This window comes from Ips typographus, linkage group LG3 (assembly GCF_016097725.1).
Source record: "Ips typographus isolate SLU linkage group LG3, UJ_Ityp_2.0, whole genome shotgun sequence".
Classification (NCBI taxonomy): Eukaryota; Metazoa; Arthropoda; class Insecta; order Coleoptera; family Curculionidae; genus Ips; species Ips typographus.
The window spans coordinates 21,838,218-21,862,255 of record NC_138424.1 but is presented as its reverse complement, the minus strand read 5'-3'; the positions used below and the strand labels follow the sequence as shown (position 1 = coordinate 21,862,255).

The 24,038-nt window shown below is 35.5% G+C and overlaps 2 protein-coding genes across 2 annotated transcripts in view; one reads left to right on the top strand and one right to left on the bottom strand.

Moving 5' to 3' along the window:
- LOC145725911 (SID1 transmembrane family member 1-like) overlaps positions 1 to 24,038 on the top strand; it is a 35,318-nt gene that overhangs the window by 7,529 nt on the left and 3,751 nt on the right. The window contains 12 exon segments of the mRNA XM_081974830.1: positions 6,151 to 6,334; positions 6,389 to 6,505; positions 11,545 to 11,777; positions 12,044 to 12,112; positions 12,115 to 12,225; positions 16,132 to 16,200; positions 16,202 to 16,250; positions 16,308 to 16,430; positions 20,152 to 20,268; positions 20,323 to 20,409; positions 20,467 to 20,618; positions 20,670 to 20,780. Of these exon segments, the coding sequence (XP_081830956.1) occupies positions 6,151 to 6,334; positions 6,389 to 6,505; positions 11,545 to 11,777; positions 12,044 to 12,112; positions 12,115 to 12,225; positions 16,132 to 16,200; positions 16,202 to 16,250; positions 16,308 to 16,430; positions 20,152 to 20,268; positions 20,323 to 20,409; positions 20,467 to 20,618; positions 20,670 to 20,780 (1,422 nt within the window).
- On the bottom strand, positions 369 to 2,939 carry LOC145725912 (short transient receptor potential channel 4-like). The gene has a single exon (XM_081974831.1). It carries the CDS (start codon positions 2,735 to 2,737, stop codon positions 440 to 442), a length of 2,298 nt encoding a protein of 765 aa, XP_081830957.1. The 5' UTR covers positions 2,738 to 2,939; the 3' UTR covers positions 369 to 439.

The window sequence follows — 24,038 nt, the reverse complement described above, 5'->3', positions numbered from 1 at the left end:
GGTAGAAAGTACATAAAAAATAAACGCCAAAGTGCCATATAAAGTATGGTTAGGAAAGGGGGCACCTTTCGGAGGTATGTGCCTCAAGAAAAAAGTTGTTTTATATTAATTAATAAACTAAAATAAAATTCTTATGAAATTTGGCATCCTTGTTCATCATTTGGCGTTTTTTTCCATTTTTTTAAAATAATCTGTACAAGTAGGTACTAATTTTTTTCATCATGAAATGTATAGCTTGGTTATATTCTCAAATACTTCATAAATACCTTAAAAATACCTCAAAATGTTTCATAATAATGGGATAGTGCCTCATAATACCTCGAATGCGTATACACCAAAATACCTCAGCAATCAAGAAAGTTCTCTCAATCAATTAATACTTTTATTGATTAGTTAAAATAATATGATAAAAACAATAAGTATAAGGCAAAATAAATCTCTACTCTTCCTTTTCCGCTATAATATCATTGAGCAACACTTTCAACTCGTGAATCTCTTGTCGCAACAGGTCCATTTCGCTAGCAGCCTGGTTCATCTCGTCTTTTTCCCGGAAATACCGCTGCACCAGCAACGACATCAGTGCCGGGTACTCGATCATATTTTCCTGTTTATCGAGCGAGGCTTTTTTGGCAGGGGGCGCTCGTTGACAGCAACCACCTTGCATGTCCGTGTTCCCCGCCGTTCTGGTGCCGTTCATCATCTCCAGAAACATGGTAGCACCAGCCGGTGTGGGTATTAAGTTAAACGGTGACGGCACCGTGGTGTGCAACATGAATTCTAGGTAAAAATCAGTTTTTCCGAAAGTCCATTCAACATCTAAATTGTCCAGTACCCGTTGAAACGTGGAGGACATTGTGGCGATGAGCATGTTGAGTATCATGATCACTATCAACACTTCAAACAGGGCGAAACAAATATAGCCTACTGCTTCCGTGAAGCTGTGCTTGTTGATAACAGTACTGGTGGGGGTGTCCCCTGGTAAATTTTCGATTATTACGTCAGCGCTTTCTAAAGGGGCCATGCATAGAATAGCCCAGAAGAAGGTTTTTAAGGTGGCCGAAAAGTCTACAAACGAAGACACTTGTTGGGTTTTCATCTGGTTTTCGTCCACTTGCACCATTCCATCGTAGTACTGGTAAAACCTGCACAAACCCGCGCTGAATGATATAATAATTATAGTGAAAATTATAAAGTATTTGGCCATGTCGGCGCACATTTTTCCTAACGAAATTTGTAACGGCCCTAAATAGTAATTGAGCCTGCAGTAGAACAGAAGCTTGAAATAGGCCATAATGACTGCAACAGCAAAAGTGCCTTCCGCTATTAGCAGAGGGTCCAAATGGTGCCAGTATTTACGCTCCAAATCCACTTGGTCGTTATTGAGCGCGTCAAAGTAGGAGGCAAGCCAAAACAGGAAAGTCAACACGAATAGAGTGTTGTTAATCAATGCGTGCCAGTTCCAAAGTTTCCTAAAATACACTCTAGGCCCAATTAGCAGGAGCATTCTTAGACTAGTCCATATATTCCCCGCCACCAACACTGCAATCGCATACTCCAATCCAGAGTTTGGGGGCTGTCGCTTTTGATTGGTTTTGTCCAGGTTGGATTCCAAAAATATTACAATCAAAAACACCACATACGCTGCAATGTGGGTGATCATTTTGTTTAGAGGGATGCTCCAGTGTCTGGTTAGGGAATGATTAGGCGCCACCAAACACATCAAAGTTATTATCGGTAGAGTGAACATACGTAGTACAGGTAGAGCGTATCTGATTAAAGGCGATTTCAGTTTGTACTCGTGCCAGTCTCCACACCACGTAGCTTCAACGATTTGTTGTGTATTGGGGTGTGCCACAAAAGTTTTCTGCTTATAATCCATGGCTAAAGCCAAACGGGGAAGGGTATAAATGCTTGCGCTCATTCCCGCTGGTTGTTTTAGTATCAGTTCCATTTCGCTTGTGCTCCGACAACAGGCGATTAGATCCACAGCAAAATTACTGATTTCCGTAGACAATTCGGTGTAGGCAATCCTGAATTCAGGCACAATACCCGAGCAGTCCTTCAACTCTTTCGCCAACTGAAAGGCTGCCAAAATAGGATCGTAAGTCGAGTGACAAATGTAGGCTGGATTGGACACAGCCCTGTACAAGTTGAGCCGTAAACTTTCAGCGTGAAGCAAGTCATCGCGTTCTAAATGTCTGCGACAATCCGAGCATCTGCAACTAGGCGGATGCGGTTTGCTGATACTATGTCCGCGTTGTATCAACAGCTCTATAATCTCATAGTGTCCACACTGAGCGGCTAAAATCAATGGAGTGACGTAGTCGGGGAAGTCTGTGCTGTGGGTCACCCCGACAAACTCCAAACTCGGAGCAATTTCGTTCATTTTCTTCAACAAAGCCTCCAAAATCTTTCTTTGGTTATCTTTGACCGCGTGTAGAATGCAATCTCCGATTTCGATCCCCGGTCTGGATAGCAGATACTCCACCATCAGTTCCATGTGATTTTGCACGGCAATCAGTAGGGCGGACACGCCCTGGAAGTTGGTACAGTTGATGTTAAAGTCAGGGTTTTTCTCTAAATAGTCCTTGACGGCCAAAACATCGCCCGTGACTACGAGCTCGAAGAATTTCTTCTCCGATTCTTGCAAGTGGGGTAGAAGAATGCTGGGACGTGGCGCCAGCACATCTTCAGACAGTCTTTTGTAGGGTACATCCAAGTTTTTGTTGCCCGACATTTTAGTTGTACGTTGAAAAAGGATTGTCAAAAGTGACACAGTGAATTGTCATGTGATAACCCACACGATGGGATTTGTTTTCATTATGTGCAGTATGTTAAGAAGCTTGAAAATTACATTCAAATCAATGTTGCCAAAACTCTCGATTCAGTTATTATTTGTTTTATTAATTTGTGTGGTTGGAAAAACGTTGATCACTTTGACGAACTGAACTAGCTGTGACGTTTAATAACAAGCTTATAGACAGCTGTCAAAACTCATTAAACAGTAATGTAAAACTCTAAAATGTTAAATAGTCGCGTCTATTTGATGAATCACGCCGTAAATTGTTATTCGTAACTCTGTGGGGTTAAATTTGTCAGTTATGTGACGATGAATGACAGTTTAAGACGTTACACTTGACAGTTATGACACTTGGCTCTAAAAACTAAACTAAAAAACTCACTCAGCAGTGAGATGAAACCATTAAATGGAAAACAGCGGTACCTTGTATTTACACCTCAAATTTGACATGGTAGTGAGGCTAAGTGACACTTGTTTCTTACGTTGCCTGACAGCTGTCAACTGTCAAAACCCATTCACCGCGAAAATACAATAATTGTAATACGCAGATTAGTTGTATGTTGCTAAATTTGACGCTATGGAGCTGTAAACACAACTTACAGTGTATTTCCTCGAAGAAACACATCTATTTGGCATTTTATAGTTTCAGGTCGCTGGTGAGTGGGTTTTAACAGTTATGACAGCTGTCACGTGACGCAAGTAAAGTACTAAAGTGTTTCTGAACATTTTCCAACTGTCAAATTTGGCTTCATGGAGCTATAAACACAAGTTCCAGTGTACTTCTATAGTTTCGGGTTATTGGTAAACGGGTTCCGACAGTTTTGACAGCTGTCACGTGACGTAAGAAAAGTATAAAAGTGTTCCTTAACGTCACAACTGTAAAATTTGGCTCCATGGAGCTGTCAATGTTGCCAGGTCTACAGTTAAAACGGTATATCTACCGTTTACGAGATTTTGTACCTGACTGTCTTTACAAACTGTTTTTGGCAGTTCCAACTTTGACACAACGTTTCTCGCTGACTGTACTAAATTTTTTGGAGTTTTTTTGGAGAATCGAATAGGAAATTTAATGAGAATTCCAAAAATGTGCTTGAAACAGTCATTTTCTCACTCCAAGTGGGTTTTAGAGGTGATTTTGTCCTTGACTGTCTTTTGGAATTGTGTTTCTGGCAGTTCAAACTTAAACATCGCTTTTCTTACTGATTGTACTAGTTTTTCAGGTTAGTGATAGGAATTTAATGAGAATTTCAAAAATGTGCTTAAAACAGTCATTTCTCACTCCAAGTGGGTTTAGAGATGATTTTGACTTGACTGTCTTTAAAACTGTGTTTCTGGCAGTTTCAACTTTAACACCAGGTTTTTTCCCTGATTGTACTGGGTTTTTTCAGGTTACTGGATAGGAAATTTATAATAATTCCAAAAATGTGCTTAAAACAGTCATTTTCCTCACTCAAGTGGGTTTTAGAGGTGATTTTGACCTGACTGTCTTTAAAACTGTGTTTTGGCAGTTCAACTTTAACACCGTTTTTTTCCCTGATTGTACTGGTTTTTTCAGGTTACTGGATAGGAAATTTAATAAGAATTCCAAAAATGTGCTTAAAACAGTCATTTTCTCACTCCAAGTGGGTTTTAGAGGTGATTTTGACCTTGACTGTCTTTAACTGTGTTTTTGGCAGTTCAAACTTAACACCGTTTTTTTCCCTGATTGTACTGGGTTTTTCAGGTTACTGGATAGGAAATTTAATAAGAATTCCAAAAATGTGCTTTAAAACAGTCATTTTCTCACTCCAAGTGGGTTTTAGAGGCGATTTTGTTCTTGACTGTCTTTGGAATTGTGTTTCTGACAGTTCAATCTTAAACACCGCTTTTCTCACTGATTGTACTGGTTTTTTCAGGTTATTGGATAGAAAATTTAAAGAGAATTCCAAACATGTGCTTAAACAGTCATTTTCTTAATCCAAGTGGGTTTTAGAGGCGATTTTGTCGTTGACTGTCTTTTCAAACTGTGTTTCTGGCAGTTCAATCTTAAACACCGCTTTTCTCACTGATTGTACTGGTTTTTTCAGGTTATTGGATAGGAAATTTAATGAAGAATTCAAAAATGTGCTTAAAACAGTCATTTTCTCACTCCAAGTAGGTTTTAGAGGTGATTTTGTCGTTGACTGTTTGTTTGAACTGTGTTTCTGTCAGTTCAAACTTTGACACCGCTATTTTACCAAATCTCGCAGTGTTCTTTCAGGTTATGAGATAGAAAATTTAATGAGAATTCAGAAAATGTGTTTAATACAAACTTTTTCTTATTACAATTGGGTTTTATCAGCGATTTTGTCCTGGACTGTTCTTCAAACTGTGTTTCTGTCAGTTCAAACTTTGACACGCTTTTCTTTTTGATTGTACTAAATTTTGTAGTTTTTTTTTCGGTTATTGAATAGGAAATTTAGTGAGGATCAGGTTTTCAAGTCAATATTTGGCAGTTCAAACCTTGACACCGCTTTTCTACCTGACTGTACCAAACTTTGAATCGACAATGTAATGAGAATTCCAAAAATGTGCTTAAAACAGTTTTTTTTTAAATTTTAAGTTAGTCATGTGACTGCCTAACTAAATTAATTACCCTCTAACAGTTTTTAAAACGAGACCTGTTCCTTAGATTTATGACAGTTATTTGAACAATTATCACGTGACCGTTTAGCTAAATAGTGTTCTAAACCACGTGATAACTGTCACTAACATGAAATTGTGTTAAAAGGTGGAAACATCAAGGTTTAGAAAAGTTGTATTGTAGTATTTGATATAAAACATGTTTCTGTGATTTTAGGATAGATATATTCTAAACCACGTGATATGTGATATACCGTATCGTTATTAAATATTTTGACTTGGCAACACTGGGAGCTGTAAAGACTACTTACAGTGTGGTTGGTTTTGTGTTTTTTGGTTCTCACAAGAATTTAGCTTTCTCTTATATTTAAAGAAACGGTGTAAAGTTATTCGTAAAGTCCTCTATAGTCTATCCGGCGAACCTACGGAGTAATAAAATTCGATGGGCGGCAACTTTGGTCGACCCGCATTACACTGTAAAACAAGTACGTAAAAGTGAATCGAGACATAAGACCCGAGAAGTCCTTATATTAGAGAGAGAAGAAGATATTATATTGTAAAACGGACCGGATATAGACCAATACTAATGGACCCTTCCTAATTTTCGATTTTATTACTCCGTAGGTTTGCCGGATAAACTAAGGTAACAAATACTTTTAGAATACGTCATTTACTATTATAAACAACAAACTGCACCAAAATTGCTGTTGAACCAGATTTTACTATTTTGCTTTTTCTTAAAATTACAGAAGTACAAGTTTCCTTATGGATTCTATGTAGTGTTCGTCGCCAGGGCAGACGATTACGACTGCACCAGTTCCCTCACGCCTTCAGTACCAGGTGACCGGCTCAAACTGTTAACTCTCACGATAAAACCAAGTATCACCTACGACGACTACATTTTCGCCGTAATAGTCACTTTATGTGCCATAGGTACGAAGTATTCACCGCCTAAAATAATGGTAGTACATTGGTGTCACATTTCAGGTCTGTTTTACGTCATATTTGGGGTATCGTTTTTCTTATGTTCGAAACGATATTACGTGCCGCGTCAAATGGAGTACGCCACAGACACTGCAACAATCACCAGTTCGATGAATTCAAGTGAGTTATGATTTTGACTGTCCTGCACGTTCGTTTGTCCTGTTTTGCTTGTCAATTTATACAGGGTGTCCCACGACGAAAGACATCGATTGATATTGGAAAAAGTATAAATAGGAGAGTTGTGAAAATTTGGCAGGATACTGATGTGGGCATGCCCAATCTAACTAAAATATATTCAAGATGATCACAACTTTCTTATTTTAAATAGAACACCCTATGTAACACTTCATTCAATAAGTCCCGGGACCAACTAAGAAAAACAATTATTTTTCATGAAATTCGTCTTTATTCATCAATATAGTTCCCTTCTAGAGTGATACAATCATACCATGTTTATAGAATGATTTTTCCTTGGCCTCAAAATACGCTTCAGTTTCAGCGATGACTTCCTCATTTGATTGATATTTCTTTCCCTGGAGCATTTTTTTGAGATCTGAAAACAGCCAGTAGTCGCTGGGGGCCAGGTCTGGACTATACGGTGGGTGGGGAAGCAATTCGTTGAATTTGACCTTCGTTTTTATGGACTTGTGACACGGTGCATTGTCTTGATGAAAGAGAATCTTTTTCTCTTCATATGGGGCCGTTTTAGTGCGATTTCATCCTTCAATCGGTCCAATAATGCACAATAATAGTCGCTGTTGATTGTTTTTTCCCTTTTCCAAATAGTCAATGAACAATATACCGTGTGTATCCCAGAATACAGAGGCCATAACCTTGCCAGCCGATTGTTGCGTTTTTGGTCGCTTTGGACGGCTTTCGTCGGGTCCAGTCCACTCAGATGACTGCCGTTTTGATTCAGGTGTGTAGTGGTGGATCCAGGTGTCGTCCATGGTCACATATCGACGCAAAAAAATCCTTTTTATTACGGTTAAACAGCTCCAAACAGCGCTCTGAATCATCAATTCGTTGTTGTTTTTGGTCAATAGTGTATACCCAAATGTTCATGCAAAATAACACACTACCTTCTGATATCTTTGAGGCCTCAGCTATCTCACTCACTTTCAGTTTACGATCAGACATATCATTTTGTGGATTTTTTTGATGTTTTCGATGGAGAAGAGTCCCCGTAACATTTTTCAAGCCATTGTTCTGTCTGGAGGGTGTTTTTTCCCATCAGGAAACAGTGTTTAATCAGCACGCGAAAATCACTTTTTTCCATGTTTTAAAAAAACTCAAAAGTTGTTCACTTTAAAAAATTCTCACAAACAAAATATTGGAGAATGAGCCATAGATTAACACACTATAGATAGATATTAATCTCCGTGTTAATAAGGTGAAGCACTGTATGTATGATTTCTTTCGAGTCACAGGGGTCGCCACATGTTCACATTTGATGGTCGTCAGATGTCATTTTTACGTCTCTATTGTCATGACAGATTTTTAAAAGCGCCATCTGTTGGTAGACTTGCATAAACTGGTATTGGCGGGCTTTTTGAATTAAATTAAGTCTTTCTTTCATGGTTTTGGTTCAAGAAACAGGTAAATAAAACAAAGTCCAGTGTATGCAAAATATATTATATATTTTTAAGGAAATGAACATACAAAACACATACTCTACAAAAATAATAAGCTTTTGGTTAGTAAGTTGGTGCAAAACCCAAGACCTTAAGACTATAGTTAAGAATAGATCATAAAGCTACACTTTATACATAAAACATTACTATTATAAATAACATGCACATGCAAATATCAACCATTGTATACCCATAGGTGTACCTCAAAGGTCTTTAAGAATGTTTCAGATATGGTTTTTTTTGGTTTTTGGTTGTTTTTTTTGGTTTTTTATTTTTTATTTTGCTTCTTTAAAACGTGAAACTTACCAGAAGACAGGGATTTATTCTTGGAAAAGATGGAGGAAGTTGGAAGCACATCTTGATTAGGATTGCCTGTTGATGGATTACTTTGTGAAAATCTTTGAAGATTCTGTAAAACAAACATTTCAAATATTACAAGAACGAAAAGTATATAAGTCCATCTTCACATTTTCACACAGTGGAGGTGTTAGGTAAGTGCAACGAAAGAGCACTCACTCAATTTCCTCATTTTTTTTTTAGATTTTAAATGGATATGCCCAACATGCTATCAGCAGTTTTTCCAGGAAACAAAACCTCAATTAAAAAGAAATACTAATACTAACATACGCGACATCACTGTATAGGTACATTTTTATTTGAATAAAAATTACTTGGGGAATTGGGTCCTTGGTACTTGCTGGCAAGGGATCTGTGGTAAGAACCTTGAAGAAATCACTCCCTTTTTAGCATGCGTCTGTTATATGGGTTAAAGCTTCAGGCAAAAAGTGCTTTTCACCCACATAATACCTGAAAATACATTTAAGTTTCATTTTTTATCTCACTGTACCTTATTTCTATACGTACTACTATTAGTAGTACCTAGGTATAGTGCCAAAACTAGGGTATTAAAACAGCATACATTTATTAGTCATGTGCGTCATGTAACTGTTTTAAACGCACTTTATGCAAAGAATACATTAGTTTTCCACTTATACTTACCAAAATAATCGTCATAAACTAAGCATAGCTATGTTGAGTTCTACAAACTCATAAACCTATTTCTCTTTGCCTCCTTGAAAACCTCTTATAGTAATCCTCTTACTACCCTTAACATTATAACAACTAAAAATGAACTTATACTTGAGAACTTACCTGCTATAAATTTCCATATTAGAACAAAGAAGTATAACAAATTGTCCTAAAAATTGTTTCCACAGTGAAAAAGTAACACTGTCTTTTTCCGGGTTACGAAAACGAAATCGTCGGGAATGTTTTGAAGGGCTGCACCCCTTTATGGCACATTCCGCCTTGCCCATAGTGACAAAAGTCGTTGTAAAACCCAGCCAAAAGGTAACACTATAAAAACACCGCCCACGAACTAGTATAAATCACACGTATAAATTAAAAACTACAACCGTAATATCAATATTTTAATAGACTTGTCTAAAAAATTTGAATTTGTCAAAAGTTGTTTACATCCTTTTCATTTTGTTTTGCTTAACCACAAAAAACCATCTACAGGTAAAACAATACAGTAGCTCCCCCTGTGTCTCGAAAGAATCCAAAACATGGCTTCACATTGGCTATATGAGATTAGTGGGCCTGGAATGAGCTCAGGATTTGACAGCTGTCGTTTGAAAGATGGTACTTCTAGGGAAAAAAATATAAAAATGCGATTTGTAGTGCCACCTGTGGGTTAGTCCCCGGGACTTATTGAATGATGTGTTATTATTACATATTTGGAATTCCTCACAAAATTCTGACCAACTTTTGTGTATAAGCCTATCTCTAGCCGTTTTCCAAATATTTGACTGTTTTTTCCAAAAAAGTGACAGTTGCAACGCTCAACATATTTTTGTACTCTGTCAAACGGTATTTCATTTGCAATAAAACTTTGGGTTATTATAAATAAAGGATTGTTTTATTAAACTGAGGGTAATGACCCATTTGTATACAGGGTCGTCAAAAAAAAATTGGCCACTAAAAAAAAAGGAAAAATTTCAAGTTTTTTAAATAGAAACCACATTTTTTATGCCGGAATCATTTTTGAGCATTAAAAATTTATTATACGTTTCAATTTACTTGCCTTTACCTAGATCCAACCCATTTCGTTTTATTTGGGAATAAACATTTTTATTATTAAACTCCAGATTTCTCGAAAATGTCTCTCTCTAATTACGTGTGGATTTATGTCACACCAGTAGTGTGAATTATGTCTATTGAACATTCCATTTTCTAGTGAATTTGGCCTCGTCGCTCTAAATAATATTATTCAAAAACAATTCTTCTCCATAGTGACTAGTCAGCAAAAACTCACTAAAAACCACTCTCTTCAGAAAGTCAACCACTTTTAAGTGTTGCACTAATTTAAATAAAAAAGGGTGAAATTTGTTTCTTCAGGATACTCTGAATTGAGCTTTTGGATATGCCTGATTCTACGGAAACTTGTCTTATTGACGAAGTTGGATTTGCAACAAAATAGCCCAAAATTGCAATTTCTACATTTGTATTATTAAGGATTGGTTTTGTTTTAATAGCTTTTCTCTTCACATATCCCGTATTCTTAAAATTTTCAATTATTTGCTTGACAGCTTTTGGTGAGGGCTTTGGTTTTCTGGATAACGAGCGGCAAATACCTCACATGTTCTACTCACAACTTTATCAAATTCTCCGTAAATAATAAACAGATTTAAGTAATCTTGGTTTGAATAACGAAACCGCTACGGCAATTTGCAGTTATCAAAACACTCAAAACTAGTGTTATTAACATACTCTGCAGGTCTCCAATATCACCGTGTGTCAAAAGCATGACCAACTAGAGTACCAGCTAATCCCAACCATGCAGCCTAATAAAAAAAAGTTCTCAAATAAAACGAAATGGGTTGGATTTAGGTATAGGCAAGTAAACTGAAAGGTATAGTAATTTTTAATGCTCAAAATGATTCCGTCATAAAAAATGTGGGTTTCTATTTAAAAAACTTGACATTTTTCATTTTTTTTAGTGGCAAGTTTATGATTTTTTTTGACGACCCTGTATACAAATGAGTCATTACGCACCCTCAGTTTAATAAAACGATCCTTTATTTACAATAACCCAAAGTTTCATTGCAAAATGAAATTACGGTTTGGACAGAGTACAAAAATATGTTGGGAGCGTTGCAACTGTCACTTTTTGGAAAAACATCCAATATTTCGAAAACGGCTAGAGATAGGCATAGGGCATTATACACAAAAGTTGGTCAGAATTTTTGTGAGGAATCCAAATATGTATAATATATAGGGTGTTCTATTTAAAATAAGAAAGTGTGTTGAACGACTTCCGGTATAAACGAAGTGCAACCATTCTTGAAATATTTTAGTTAGATTGGGCATGCCCACATCAGTATCCTGCCAAATTTTCAAAAACTCTCCTATTTATACTTTTTCCAATATCAATCGATGTCTTTCGTCGTGGGACACCCTGTATTATCCTTGTCTAGGAGTTCTTCAGTTTTTTATAATTTTTTTTAAATTTAAATTGATCAGATACGAACAGTTTGGACTCTCGATCATTGGACGACACAGACTACGATCATATTCAGGAAATTGACACGGACCGGGAAGTGAGGCTGTGCAGAAGTCAACCGTATTTGTCCGATTTGGCCCGGAAACCGCCGACGGTTTTGGCGAAGAAAAGTTACCTGTACTTGTACAATGTTCTGACTGTGGCGTTGTTTTATGGCTTGCCGGTGGTCCAGTTAGTTTTCACTTACCAAACAGTAAGTAGACTTAGTGGTTCATCAAAAAACCGAATTAGTTTCCTAAAAGAGATAAAAACCTGTTCACAATAGTTTTGGATTTCATGGAATTTTTCTTGTAAAGTGACAAGATACTTGCAGATATGCATTTCCTTTTCCTAAAACTGATCATCTCTGCTTGCTTACCATAAATCGTTTGGAGTTTATTTTACTAACTTTTTTTTATCTTTTTTATTCATTTTTTTGTATTTTACTTTTATGTATTTTTATGTTCTACTTCTTTGTAGATTCTAAATCAAACAGGTGAACAGGACTTGTGTTACTACAACTTTTTGTGTGCGCATCCGTTAGGGTTTTAAGCGATTTCAATCATGTTTTCTCCAACATGGGCTATGTGTTGCTGGGAGCCTTATTTCTGGGAATCGCCTATCACAGAGAAACCACCCATAAGGATCAAGATTTTGATAGGGTAGTCTGGATTACGTTTTAACTGCAACTATGGAGATACTGTCCGTTACTGCGCCTATCTCGTATGTCAACAATATTTGAAAAGTTTTGCCTTTACACGCACTATTCCCAGTATTTGTTAATATTAGTAAACCCGTGAGACATACGTCATCGTTATACAGAAAAAAAACGGAAGTTAAGTTCAATAATATTGAAGATTGTCAACACCGCTTTTCCTCCCTGACTGTACCAAATTTTGTAGTGTTTTTTAATGTTATTGGTTAGGAAATTTAATAGGGATTCTAAAAATGTGCTTAAAACAGTCATTTTCTCACTCCAAGTGGGTTTTCACGCGATTTTGTACCTGACTGTCTTACAAAACTGTTTTTGGCAGTTCAAACTTTGACACCACTTTTCCTCCCTGACTGTACTAAGATTTTTTTGAGTTTTTTTTAACTATCGAATAGGAAATTTAATGAGCATTCTAAAAATGTGCTTAAAACAGTAATTTTTTCAGTCCACATGGGTTTTTCCACGCGATTTTGTACCTGACTGTCTTTGCAAGCTGTTTTTGGCAGTTCAAACTTTGGACACCACTTTTCTTCCTGGACTGTACTAAATTTTGAGGTGTTTTTTCATGTTATTGGTTAGGAAATTTAATGAGAATTCTAAAAATGTGCTTAAAACAGTTATTTTCTCACTCCAAGTGGGTTTTCTCACGCGATTTGTACCTGACTGTTTTACAACTGGTTTTGGCATTTCAAACTTTGACACCACTTTTCTCCCTGACCTGTACTACATTTTGTAGGTGTTTTTTCATGTTATTGGTAGGAAATTTAATGAGGATTCTAAAAATGTGCTTAAAACAGTCATTTTCTCACTCCAAGTGGGTTTGACACGCGATTTTGTACCTGGACTGTCCTTTACAAACTGTTTTTGGCAGTTCAAACTTTGACACCACTTTTCTCCCTGACTGTACCAAATTTTGTAGTGTTTTTTCATGTTATTGGTTAGGAAATTTAATGAGGATTCTAAAATGAGCTTAAAACAGTTATTTTCTCACTCCAAGTGGGTTTTTTTCAGGCGATTTTGTACCTGACTGTTTTACAAACTGGTTTTTGGCATTTCAAACTTTGACACCACTTTTCTCCCTGACTGTACTACATTTTGTAGTGTTTTTTCATGTTATTGGTAGGAAATTTAATGAGGATTCTAAAAATGTGCTTAAAACAGTCATTATCTCACTCCAAGTGGGTTTGACACGCGATTTTGTACCTGACTGTCTTTACAATCTGTTTTGGCAGTTCAAACTTGACACCACTTTTCTCTCTGACTGTATCAAATTTTGTAGTGTTTTTTCATGTTAGTGGTTAGGAAATTTAATGAGGATTCTAAAAATGTGCTTAAAACAGTTATTTCTCCACTCCAAATGGGTTTTAACACACGATTTTGTACCTGACTGTCTTTACAAACTGTTTTTTGGCAGTTACAAACTTTGACCACCACTTTTCTCCCTGACTGTACTACATTTTGTAGTGTTTTTTTTCATGTTATTGGTATAGGAAATTTAATGAGGATTCTAAAAATGTGCTTAAAACAGTTATTTTCTCACTCCAAATGGGTTTTACACACGATTTTGTACCTGACTGTCTTTACAAACTGTTTTTGGCAGTTCAAACTTTGACACCACATTTCTCTCTGACTGTACTAAATTTTATAGTGTTTTTTCATGTTATTGGTTAGGAAATTTAATGAGGATTCTAAAAATGTGCTTAAAACAGTTATTTTCTCACTCCAAGTGGGTTTTACACGCAATTTTGTACCTGACTGTCTTTACAAACTGTTTTGGGCAGTTCAAACTTTGACACCACGTTTCTCCCTGACTGTACTAATTTTTTGGAGTTTTTTTAAACTATCGAATAGGAAATTAATGAGGATTCTAAAATCAGCTTAAAACAGTAATTTTCTGAGTCCAAGTGGGTTTTCCACGCGATTTTGTACATGACTGCCTTTACAAACAATTTTTGGCAGTTCAAACTTTGACCACCACTTTTCTCCCTGACTGTACTAAATTTGTAGTGTTTTTTCATGTTAGTGGTTAGGAAATTTAATGAGGATTGTAAAAGTGTGCTTAAAACAGTCATTTTCTCACTCCAAGTGGGTTTGACACGCGATTTTGTACCTGGACTGTTATTACAAACTGTTTTTGGCAGTTCAAACTTTGACACCACTTTTGTCCTTGACTGTACTAAATTTTTTGGAGTTTTTTTTTAACTATCTAATAGGAAATTTAATGAGGATTCTAAAAATGTTCTTAAAACAGTCATTTTCCCTCTCCACGTGGGTATTACACGCGATTTTGTACCTGACTGTCTTTACAAACTGTTTTTGGCAGTTCAAACTTTGACACCACTTTTCTCCCTGACTGTACTAAATTTTGTAGTGTTTTTTTCATGTTATTGGTTAGGAAATTTAATGAGGATTCCAAAAATGTACTTAAACCATCATTTTCTTACTTTAAGTGGGTTTTTCACGCTGAATTCTCCTCTGAAACCACGTGCTATCTGTCACTAATGTCAAAATTGACCTAGAATCTGCAAAAATCACAGTTTTCGAGACGAGACGTGTTGAAACAATGAAAATTTTGGATTTTTGAAATATAGTTTATATAGCAAACTAACTTTAGTTTTTTGACCGATTATTCTATCGTCAATACACATTTTGACTTGGCAACACCGACTGCAGTAACCTAGGCCATCTTGCTTTCTCAGAATGCGTTAAAATGAGACAGGCATTGTATAGTCTATAAATCTATAGTCTAGGAAATTTGGTAAATCAAATTTAGGTTTCAACTAAAACAACTTGAATGAATCAAGATTTCTAAATTTTGCGTTGTTTCTGTTAAAGTTGAAATTGTAAAAGACATGTCAGTGACTTTGATAATCTGATTTTGAGCTTGCAACACTGTAAAGGCCAGTTGACACGTGTCAAAACGGTCACTTGACCATGGCAAAATAGGTTGAACTGTGAAAATTTGCTAAAAAGTCTTCAAGGCTAATATTGTAGCATTTAATGCTAAAATTGTTAACTTGTCTCAATGAAGAGTCTGAAACTTAACTGTTACTGTAAAAAATAGTTTAAAATTCGATTTTTCAGTCTCAAAACACAGTAGAGCGTCTAGAGGTCAATTTAATACTGACAAAGCGTGAAATAGCATGTTTAAGGCCGATAGAAAATGGTTTTTTAAATATGCTATGTTAAAAACTTGGTGAAGATAACCCTAAAACTCGATTTTCCAAGTTGAAAGCAGTTTCAAAGCCCTAAAAATAGTCCGAGTTCTAACAAAATGAAAGGCAAAGTAAAAAAACTTGAAAAGTCAGTCTTCAAGTCAGATGGTCATGTCAATGTCCTGTATTTAAGACTATTTTCAACACTAAAATAGTGAAATGTATTTTCAAATTATGAAAACTTACTTTAAATGCAAATTTTAAGTTTTGATGTCACTTTTCATTGGTCTTTTTGGTGTCCAAGTTAATTTCAAGGTTGAAATGTGTGAATTTGTGGATAAAGTAGTTTTCATGGCTACAAGTCAATTTTCATTACTAAAGTTTTTCAATTTTTCTGGAAACTATGAAAAACCTGTTTCCAACCTAACATTGTAAATAATATGACACTGTCACTTCATATTTATGAAACCAGTACTGAATTCCTAACCAAAATCAACGTAAACAAACTGGGAAATGACAGCTGGAATGCTCGAAACTGTTTTCAAAACTGATCACCAGAGGGAGTATCTGTTATCTTGAAACGCCAATAGTGATTGGTCAAAAAAAACCAGCTTTCAGCTTGCTGCTTTTTCTTGACCAATCACAAACCACAACAATGTTGTGATTTATGCAAATAGTGAATTATTGTGTTGTGTTGGTAGCATTATGGGATTCCTCAACATTACGGTTTGTTTTACGCTGTGGGAGTGGCGCTGATTATGGAAGGTGTTTATGAGCGGAAGTTACCATGTCTGTCCCAGTCAAACTAACTTCCAATTTGGTGAGCAGCTGCGGTGTGAAAAAATGTAATGTAAATTTACAAACTGACATATTTTAGACTCGAGTTTCATGTACGTAATGGCGGTTTTGTGCATGATTAAACTGTACCAGAACCGACATCCCGATATTAACGCCAACGCCTATTCCACTTTTGGTATTCTAGCCATCGCTATCGTTTTAGGTATGTACAGTAGTTGCAAAGAGTAGCTATTTAACAAGAAGAGAGTTGAAAAGAGAGAGATGGACTCTTATTCCTACCAAAGTTAAAGAGACAATCGACTGATATCGGCTTTCATCGTTGAATATCAGTTTATAAGAAAAAGTTTATAATAAACTGCTCGTCAAAAAGAATGGGACAGCAAAATTTTTGCTCTTTTTTGAGCGGCTGCTTCTTCAAATTGATTTACTTGATTCTAATAATTTTTTTGAGGATTAAAGGTATTTTCTTCATCTTTCTTTTGACCTAAATGATCTTTTCGAAAGGTGCCACGGATCCGAGAATACAGGGTGTGACTGAGGTGTAGTCAAAAAATGAAAAATTCGGTCTAACGCCATTTCTCGCAAAAAAAATGTTTACGTTTTATAATAGCCTTAATCGATAGTTGTGTGCAACATCTGGTGACATCTGTACTCAACTCTATGAGTTAGAAAGTACAGATGGCGTTCCAAAATCTAGGAACAGCACCATTAATGCCGCATCATTCGGTAAACACCGATCTGATTGGTTGAAAATGGTGAGGTTTTGTTTTTTGTTTTGCCTTAATCGAGTCTTGCGGTCAATATCTCTAAACGTTTTCGCCAGTTTGGCGGTTAAAGGCCGTTTACAAAATTTATTGCAAAATTTTTAAAATGTGGTTACTTTTGATTCTCTTGTTTAAAATTAAACAATTTCTTTAGATCTTTTGTGGAAGAAGAGCGGGATTAGCAAGTTTACACTTAAAACTACCCAATTTAAGTAAAGAACATACACTGCAAGATACAGGGTGACCCAAAAAAAAAATTTGAAAAGAAAATCATATGTTTTATCATAAATCTTAGCATGTTCAGTCATTTTAATGGAAAATAATGATATTGGATAGAGAAGCACACTATTTGTTTAGTAATCCAATTTATATCTTTAGACGTTTTCGCCAGTTTGACGATTAAGGGGCGTTTACAATATTTATTGATTTTTTTTTAAATGTGGTTATTTTTAATTCCCTTGTTTTAAATTTAACAATTTATTTCTTTAGATCTTTTTCTGATGAAATACGAGATTAGAAAAATTACACTTAAAACTACCCAATTTAAGTAAAAACTTAGTAAACTGCATTCATACAGAGTTCAATTTGTATGAAACTGACGGGCGATGGAGAGAAAGAAATAAACGATATATGAAGAATGCATGGATGCTAGGGTTGCTTTTGGGGGAGGTGGAATTACAGTTTGGCAGCGGAATTATGAGGAATGGAAAAACAGATTTAGTCATTTTGATTGAGGATAGTATGAATGCGCAGAGGTACAGGGATATGTGTATACGTGATATCGTTGTTCCCTTTTCTCGAAACTTTGGGAACGGTTTTACCTTAATTGACGACAATGCTCGTCCACATCGAGCCAGAATCGTACAAGAAATTTTGAGAGAGAACAACATCGAACGAATGGAGTGGCCTGCAAGGTCACCGGATATGAACGTAATAGAGCACGTATGGAGTAGAATGAAATTGAGAATAAATGGCTCAGAGCATGAATTTCAAAATTTGAATGAGTTGGCAGAAATGGTGAGGGTTGAATGGGAGGCAATTTCCCCAAAATTTTATCGCAAAGTTGGTGGATAGCATGCCAAGAAGGGTTGCGGAGTTGCAACAAACTGCTGGGGGACCGACAAGGTATTAAGAACAAATGGGTTTGTAGCCCGCAAAGTCATCGGATATGAATGTTGTGGACTTGGTTTTTTTTAAATTAAAAACCATTATTTTCGATTAAATTTACCGAATAAAGATACATGTTTTATTTGTATGGTAAAACATTTGATTTATCTTTTGTATGATTTTTTAACCCACTCTGTTTATAAAGGTTCGCGGTTTATAAATGTTCACCTATAATGGGTGAATTGAAATGTAATTTTGCTAATCTTGTTTTAAATTCAATAATTTCGAATTTAAAACAAGAGAATTAAAAAGAACCATTTTTTTAATATTGTAAACGGCCCTTAATCGCCAAACTGGCGAAAACGTCTAGAGATATGAATTGGATTACTAAACAAATAGTGTGCTTCTCTATCCAATATCATTATTTTCCATTAAAATGACTGAACATGCTAAGATTTATGATAAAACATATGATTTTCTTTTCAAATTTTTTTTTGGGTCACCCTGTATCTTGCAGTGTATGTTCTTTACTTAAATTGGGTAGTTTTAAGTGTAAACTTGCTAATTCCGCTCTTCTTCCACAAAAGATCTAAAGAAATTGTTTAATTTTAAACAAGAGAATCAAAAGTAACCACATTTTAAAAATTTTGCAATAAATTTTGTAAACGGCCTTTAATCGCCAAACTGGCGAAAACGTTTAGGCCCGGTTGTAAAAACTAAGATTAAACTGAGTTCCGTATGAAAACCAAGTTTATCCTAAAAACAGTGTTGCAAAACAGCGGTTTACATCTTAAACCTGGTTTTGACCTACGGTTTCAGTAAACCGTCGTTTTTCTTGGATTAGACCTGGCTTAACCTAACTTTTTACAAGTCGTACAGAGGTATTAAATTACGTTTCCTGTTTACTTTCTGAAATGGATCTAGAAAATGAACTTACAGATGATGAAGATTTTCTAGAACTAGTTAATATCTTGCAAGAAGGACCAAGAAGGCGTCGCGTTTTCAGAATAAGGCAAAATCATTTCTTACAATGGAATGAGCAACAGTTTTTAATGAGATTTCGTACCCAAAATTTCCTGAATTTTGTTATCTATGTCATCAATTTTGGTTTTCTTTTCAGGGCCTCCCCCAGTTCCATAGTTATAAATTTTTTCTTCTGAAAACTTATTTTTTGTCTTTTTCTTCATGTTTTCATACTTCCTTCTTAGAATTATGGCAGATCGATAAGTTGTGCTGCTTGAATTAAATAAAGTTTCGATTTCAGCCCAGCAACCATTCTTTTTATTATTGGCCCCACTGTCTGTTTTTTTATTTTCTAATAGACTAGCAAACTTTTGCACCAAGGACAGAAGAAGTGCTTCTTCTGTGGATGAGAAATTAGATGTTCTTTTATTCTCTCCCATCTCCAACGGTCAAACGGAGCAGATTATAATAAACAATTAAACAAAACAAATATTTAAATAAATGAACTGTTGAGTACAGCGCCAAAAACAAGACAACTCTTGAATTCAGTTGTCACGAATGTCACGTCACTTGTCTAAAATCGGATTTAACCTAATTTATTCTTCTCTTAAATGTTATTTTCCTCTCGATCATTGGTGCCAACATAAATAAAACGTAGTTTATATAAACTAGGTTTCAAATCGTCTTATACAACACATGACCCATTTAAACTTAGTTCTCACTTGAACCTGGTTTCACTGATTGGTTTTTTTTTTGTGAGAAATGGCGTTAGACCGAATTTTTCATTTTTTGACTACACCTCAGTCACACCCTGTATAGTCGGATCCGTGGCACCTTTCAAAAAGATCATTTAGGTCAAAAGAAAGAGGAAGAAAATACCTTTTAATCCTCAAAAAAATTATTAGAATCAAGTAAATCAATTTGAAGAAGCAGCCGCTCAAAAAAGAGCAAAAATTTTGCTGTCCCATTCTTTTTGACGAGCAGTTTATTATAAACTTTAAACTGATGTTTTAAAACAATTAATGTGTCTTGTTAAATAGTTGCTCTTTGGTAGTTGCTTGATTAACTGACTGTAGGATAAATTTTAAGGTATGATCGGAATTCTTGAAAACACGGAAGGATTCATGATTTTCTTTGTTGTGGTGCACATATCGACTTGCATCTACCTCAGCGTCAAAGTCTATTATATGGGATGCTGGAAATTAAGTACAGAATTCAATAATTTGCTTTGGAATTGTTGTATTTTATTGTTTGCTTTAGATATCGGCACGATACGACGAATCGGTCACATGGTGAGAAACGACTATTGCGCTGGTTCTTTGAACCTGCTGAAGCCTTGCTATAAGAGTAGGTTCACATTAGCACACTGGTTTTTTTTTAATAAAAAAAAAAAATCGTTTACAGGCCGTTTTGTTTTTTTGGTTGTCGGTAACTTGTGCAATTGGGCATTGGCCGCCTACGCTCTGATTTTCCATCCGAAAAACTTTGCCGTTTTCCTGCTACTCATTTTGATGTTCAATACGCTGTTGTACTTTTTTTACTACATAATAATGAAGGTAAACTGGTCACTTTTTGTTTCAACAGCGATTAACGGTTAAATTCCACAGTACGTGCACAAAGAGAGCGTTAAGCTGATTACCTGGCTGTTTTTGTTGGCATCCACTCTGTGCGCCATCGCTGCCATGTATTTCTTCCTGCATAAAGCTATATCGTGGTCGGTAAGTAGATTTTCATTACTCGATAATCAGAGTGAAAGTTAAAAATGAAAAATTAAATAGATTTAAGTAGGAATTTAAAGAACAACGAGGTTAAGGTATTCATTTTTGTTGACGAAAGTTTAAAGTTTACGAATCAGATACTGACTGGGTTACTCACCAAATAATATTAATAATCTGAATAATACGCCATAATCCAAGTAATACAGAATTTTCCCTAATAATTAAAAAACAAATTAATTAATTATAAGCAACGAGGATATAATAACAAAAGGAGAGTGGTTATTGTCGGGGGTAATATCCCTAGTGCATTTAATTTTTCCGGAAAAACGAGTTTCTAAGTAATTTGTTTTAACAAATAGCTCGCTCATGCTATTTTTAAAACAAATTATTTAGAAACGAGTATTCCAATTTTTCCACAGGAAAAATTAGATGCACGAGGGATATTTGGTAAGATTATTTCCTGAGTTAAATAAACATTTTATTTTAATTAAAACAATAAGAACAATAATTTTTAAGCTAGAAAGGGTAACACTATTCTTTATGTTGCTGTGAGGAGTGTGCAATTTTTTCGAATTGTTTTCCGGAAAAACTGCTGACAGCTAAGTTGACAGTTGTTAAGTGATTTTCCACTTAAAATTTACATTTGTTATACTAATTCTTGATAGCGATTGGTCAAAATTGATAGGAAGCAAATAATCGTAGTAAATATTTGTCACATTGTTGTCGGCAGCGCCACGGATGGAGCTCTGGTAAAACTAACTAAAAGTTATGCACAGAAACTGCTTTACCGACAGAGCAATCAGCTGATACAATACAAATTTGATGGTAATGTTATATCAAACTTTATTTGCATTTACATTTTCTCTATCACATTTAAGCAAAATATAATATAAAATCTAAAACATAATAATAATATCTCACTCTTGAGTCTTTACAGTCTTGTTCTTTGTTTGTTTTGTATTCAGTGATTCAATCTTATCCAGCATCAACAACCTTTCAATTTTGATGACAGTGTCCTTGAAAATAAGGATTTTTTTTTCAAGAAAATAAAGAAAATTTTCAGAAAAGGTACATTTTTGTAGGGATTCAGTGTTTACCATTATAGTTAGTTTGAGTAGGATTGTATGTAGTTATTAAGAAAATTAACAGTATTACTTGATGAACTTCAAAGGAGGTGAAAAAGGTGGTACGTGGAGGTAGAAGGTGGGAAAAAAAGGTTTTTTTTGGTTGTTGATTGTCAAGAGAGACTTTTAATGAGAGCTGGAAAGTCAGTTTTCAAAAAAATTCGAGCAAAAATCAGACTATTGAAGATCAGAGGATCTTAGAAAGCTTTTTCCTTCCGGAACGGAAGTTACTGGGGTGTAATAACCGAGTGCTACCAGCAATTGTACAGTCTAGTGCACGTTATGACAAGGGAGCCGATTTGTGTATAGATGACCTATTTCCAGAAGTGGTTAAATCGATAACCAAGGAGGCCTCCCGGCTGTTTGCAGCCTTTGCAGTTAAAAATCCACTTCAACGGAAAAGAAGAAGATTGGTCAACTGACGGTTTATTTTGGACAATTTGGACTCTTTGACGAAGAGTATTAGTTGTAAGTAGTTTGTATTAAAGACATTTGTAGTTTCAATATATTTAGAAGCAGGATTTTTAGGTAGAAAGTAAGTTAGATAGGTTTAGTTATTTACCTTAAAAATAACTTGGCATCCCTATAATACAATTTTTATTCAAGCTTATTTATTTAAATTTTCTTTATTTACTAGAATATTAGAATTAATGGTCAGGGTGAATCTGATGCCAGTTATGACAATATTATCATGCAACTAGGAGGTGAGGGAAATTTGAGTAAATCTCATCTTCAGGATGATAATAATCTTGACAACAGCTTTAACAAGTTGCTTCCAAATCCAAACTGTACCTCCAATTGTGTCTGTTTTCCCATCTCTCAGACAACATTAGCCAGAAAAGAAAATCTTTCCACTCTAGAAACAGTAGTTTTTTGGCGAGGTTTTCGGTTTTTGTAATGGCTTAATGGCTTCTGTTCTGACCAGAACAATTTGCCCAATGAATAAAAAAAATGTAAACATAGCAGGAAGGAGCAATAGCAAACCAAGTGGGTGACAGAAACAAGGGGGAGGGGGGGGGAGTAATATGGCGGCCATCAATACTTGTTAATCTTGTCCACTGTACAACTTAATTTAAATTTGCAAAACTCAACTGTTAAAGAACCACAAACAAACAAAACAACTAACACTATACTACAACAAATACAAACAACAAATTTTTGCGGGTTTGAAACTCCAAACTTTCAATGACTGCGTCAATTCAACTGCGCAGTAGGCGAATGCGCGATCAACTTCCGTCCCCCTCGCTTAATGCACAAACGGGTTATAATTTGTATTATTGTTACCTCCTGATACTTGTTCTTTTTACTCATTTAAATTTGCCAAACGGTTTATGCTGTGGGTTTATGTTTCAATTTTGATTTTGAATTTTCACAATTTAATAAATAAACACTTGCGCTTGCCACAAAACGACAATACTTTAAAGACAAGTGACAGTAGACCAGCCGCCCATTGACACTAAAAGCCCAGTTTGAAGGTAGTAGTGGCGCCGCCAAGTTCCTCTGGACGAACTAGAATCTCTCAGCCAATCCGTACATACACCGCCTCCTATACTAGAAATATGGCGGAAATAGTGGTGACAGTTTGCGTTTGTTGTATTGTGGAAATTGAGTTTTTTTGAGGATTAGATGAATTTTACGGTTTAAAATCAAAACTTGAGGTTATTTGCGTAAGTTATTTTTGTTTGCTGCCGTTCGTAAGTTTTTCAAGCCACATTGTAACAGCAATTCAGGATAAAGCCCAACCGTGTCAGTTTTTTTACTTTACAAAAAACCGGATCTAACTCAACAGTGGTTGAACACTTTGATTTTACTCCAACACTATACTCAATGGTAAGTACCAGTGCTTTCTAGTACAGTAAACTTATTAGGTACTTGTTACATGCACAGGTATGTGAGTTACATTTTAAAGCATCTTTCATTGTGAGAGCAATCAAAATAATTGTGAATGAATGTTCTTGGTAATAACATAAGAACCATTTACCAGTTTTGCTTACCTAGTTTCAAGGATTTATAGATTTTCTTACATTGAACTAGTTGCTGTGTGTTGTACTTTCCAGGACAAATGTTCTAACCAATTTGTGTTAGGCTGGACTTGATTGTGTATAAAAAAGCTCTATCTATTCATATCTGGATC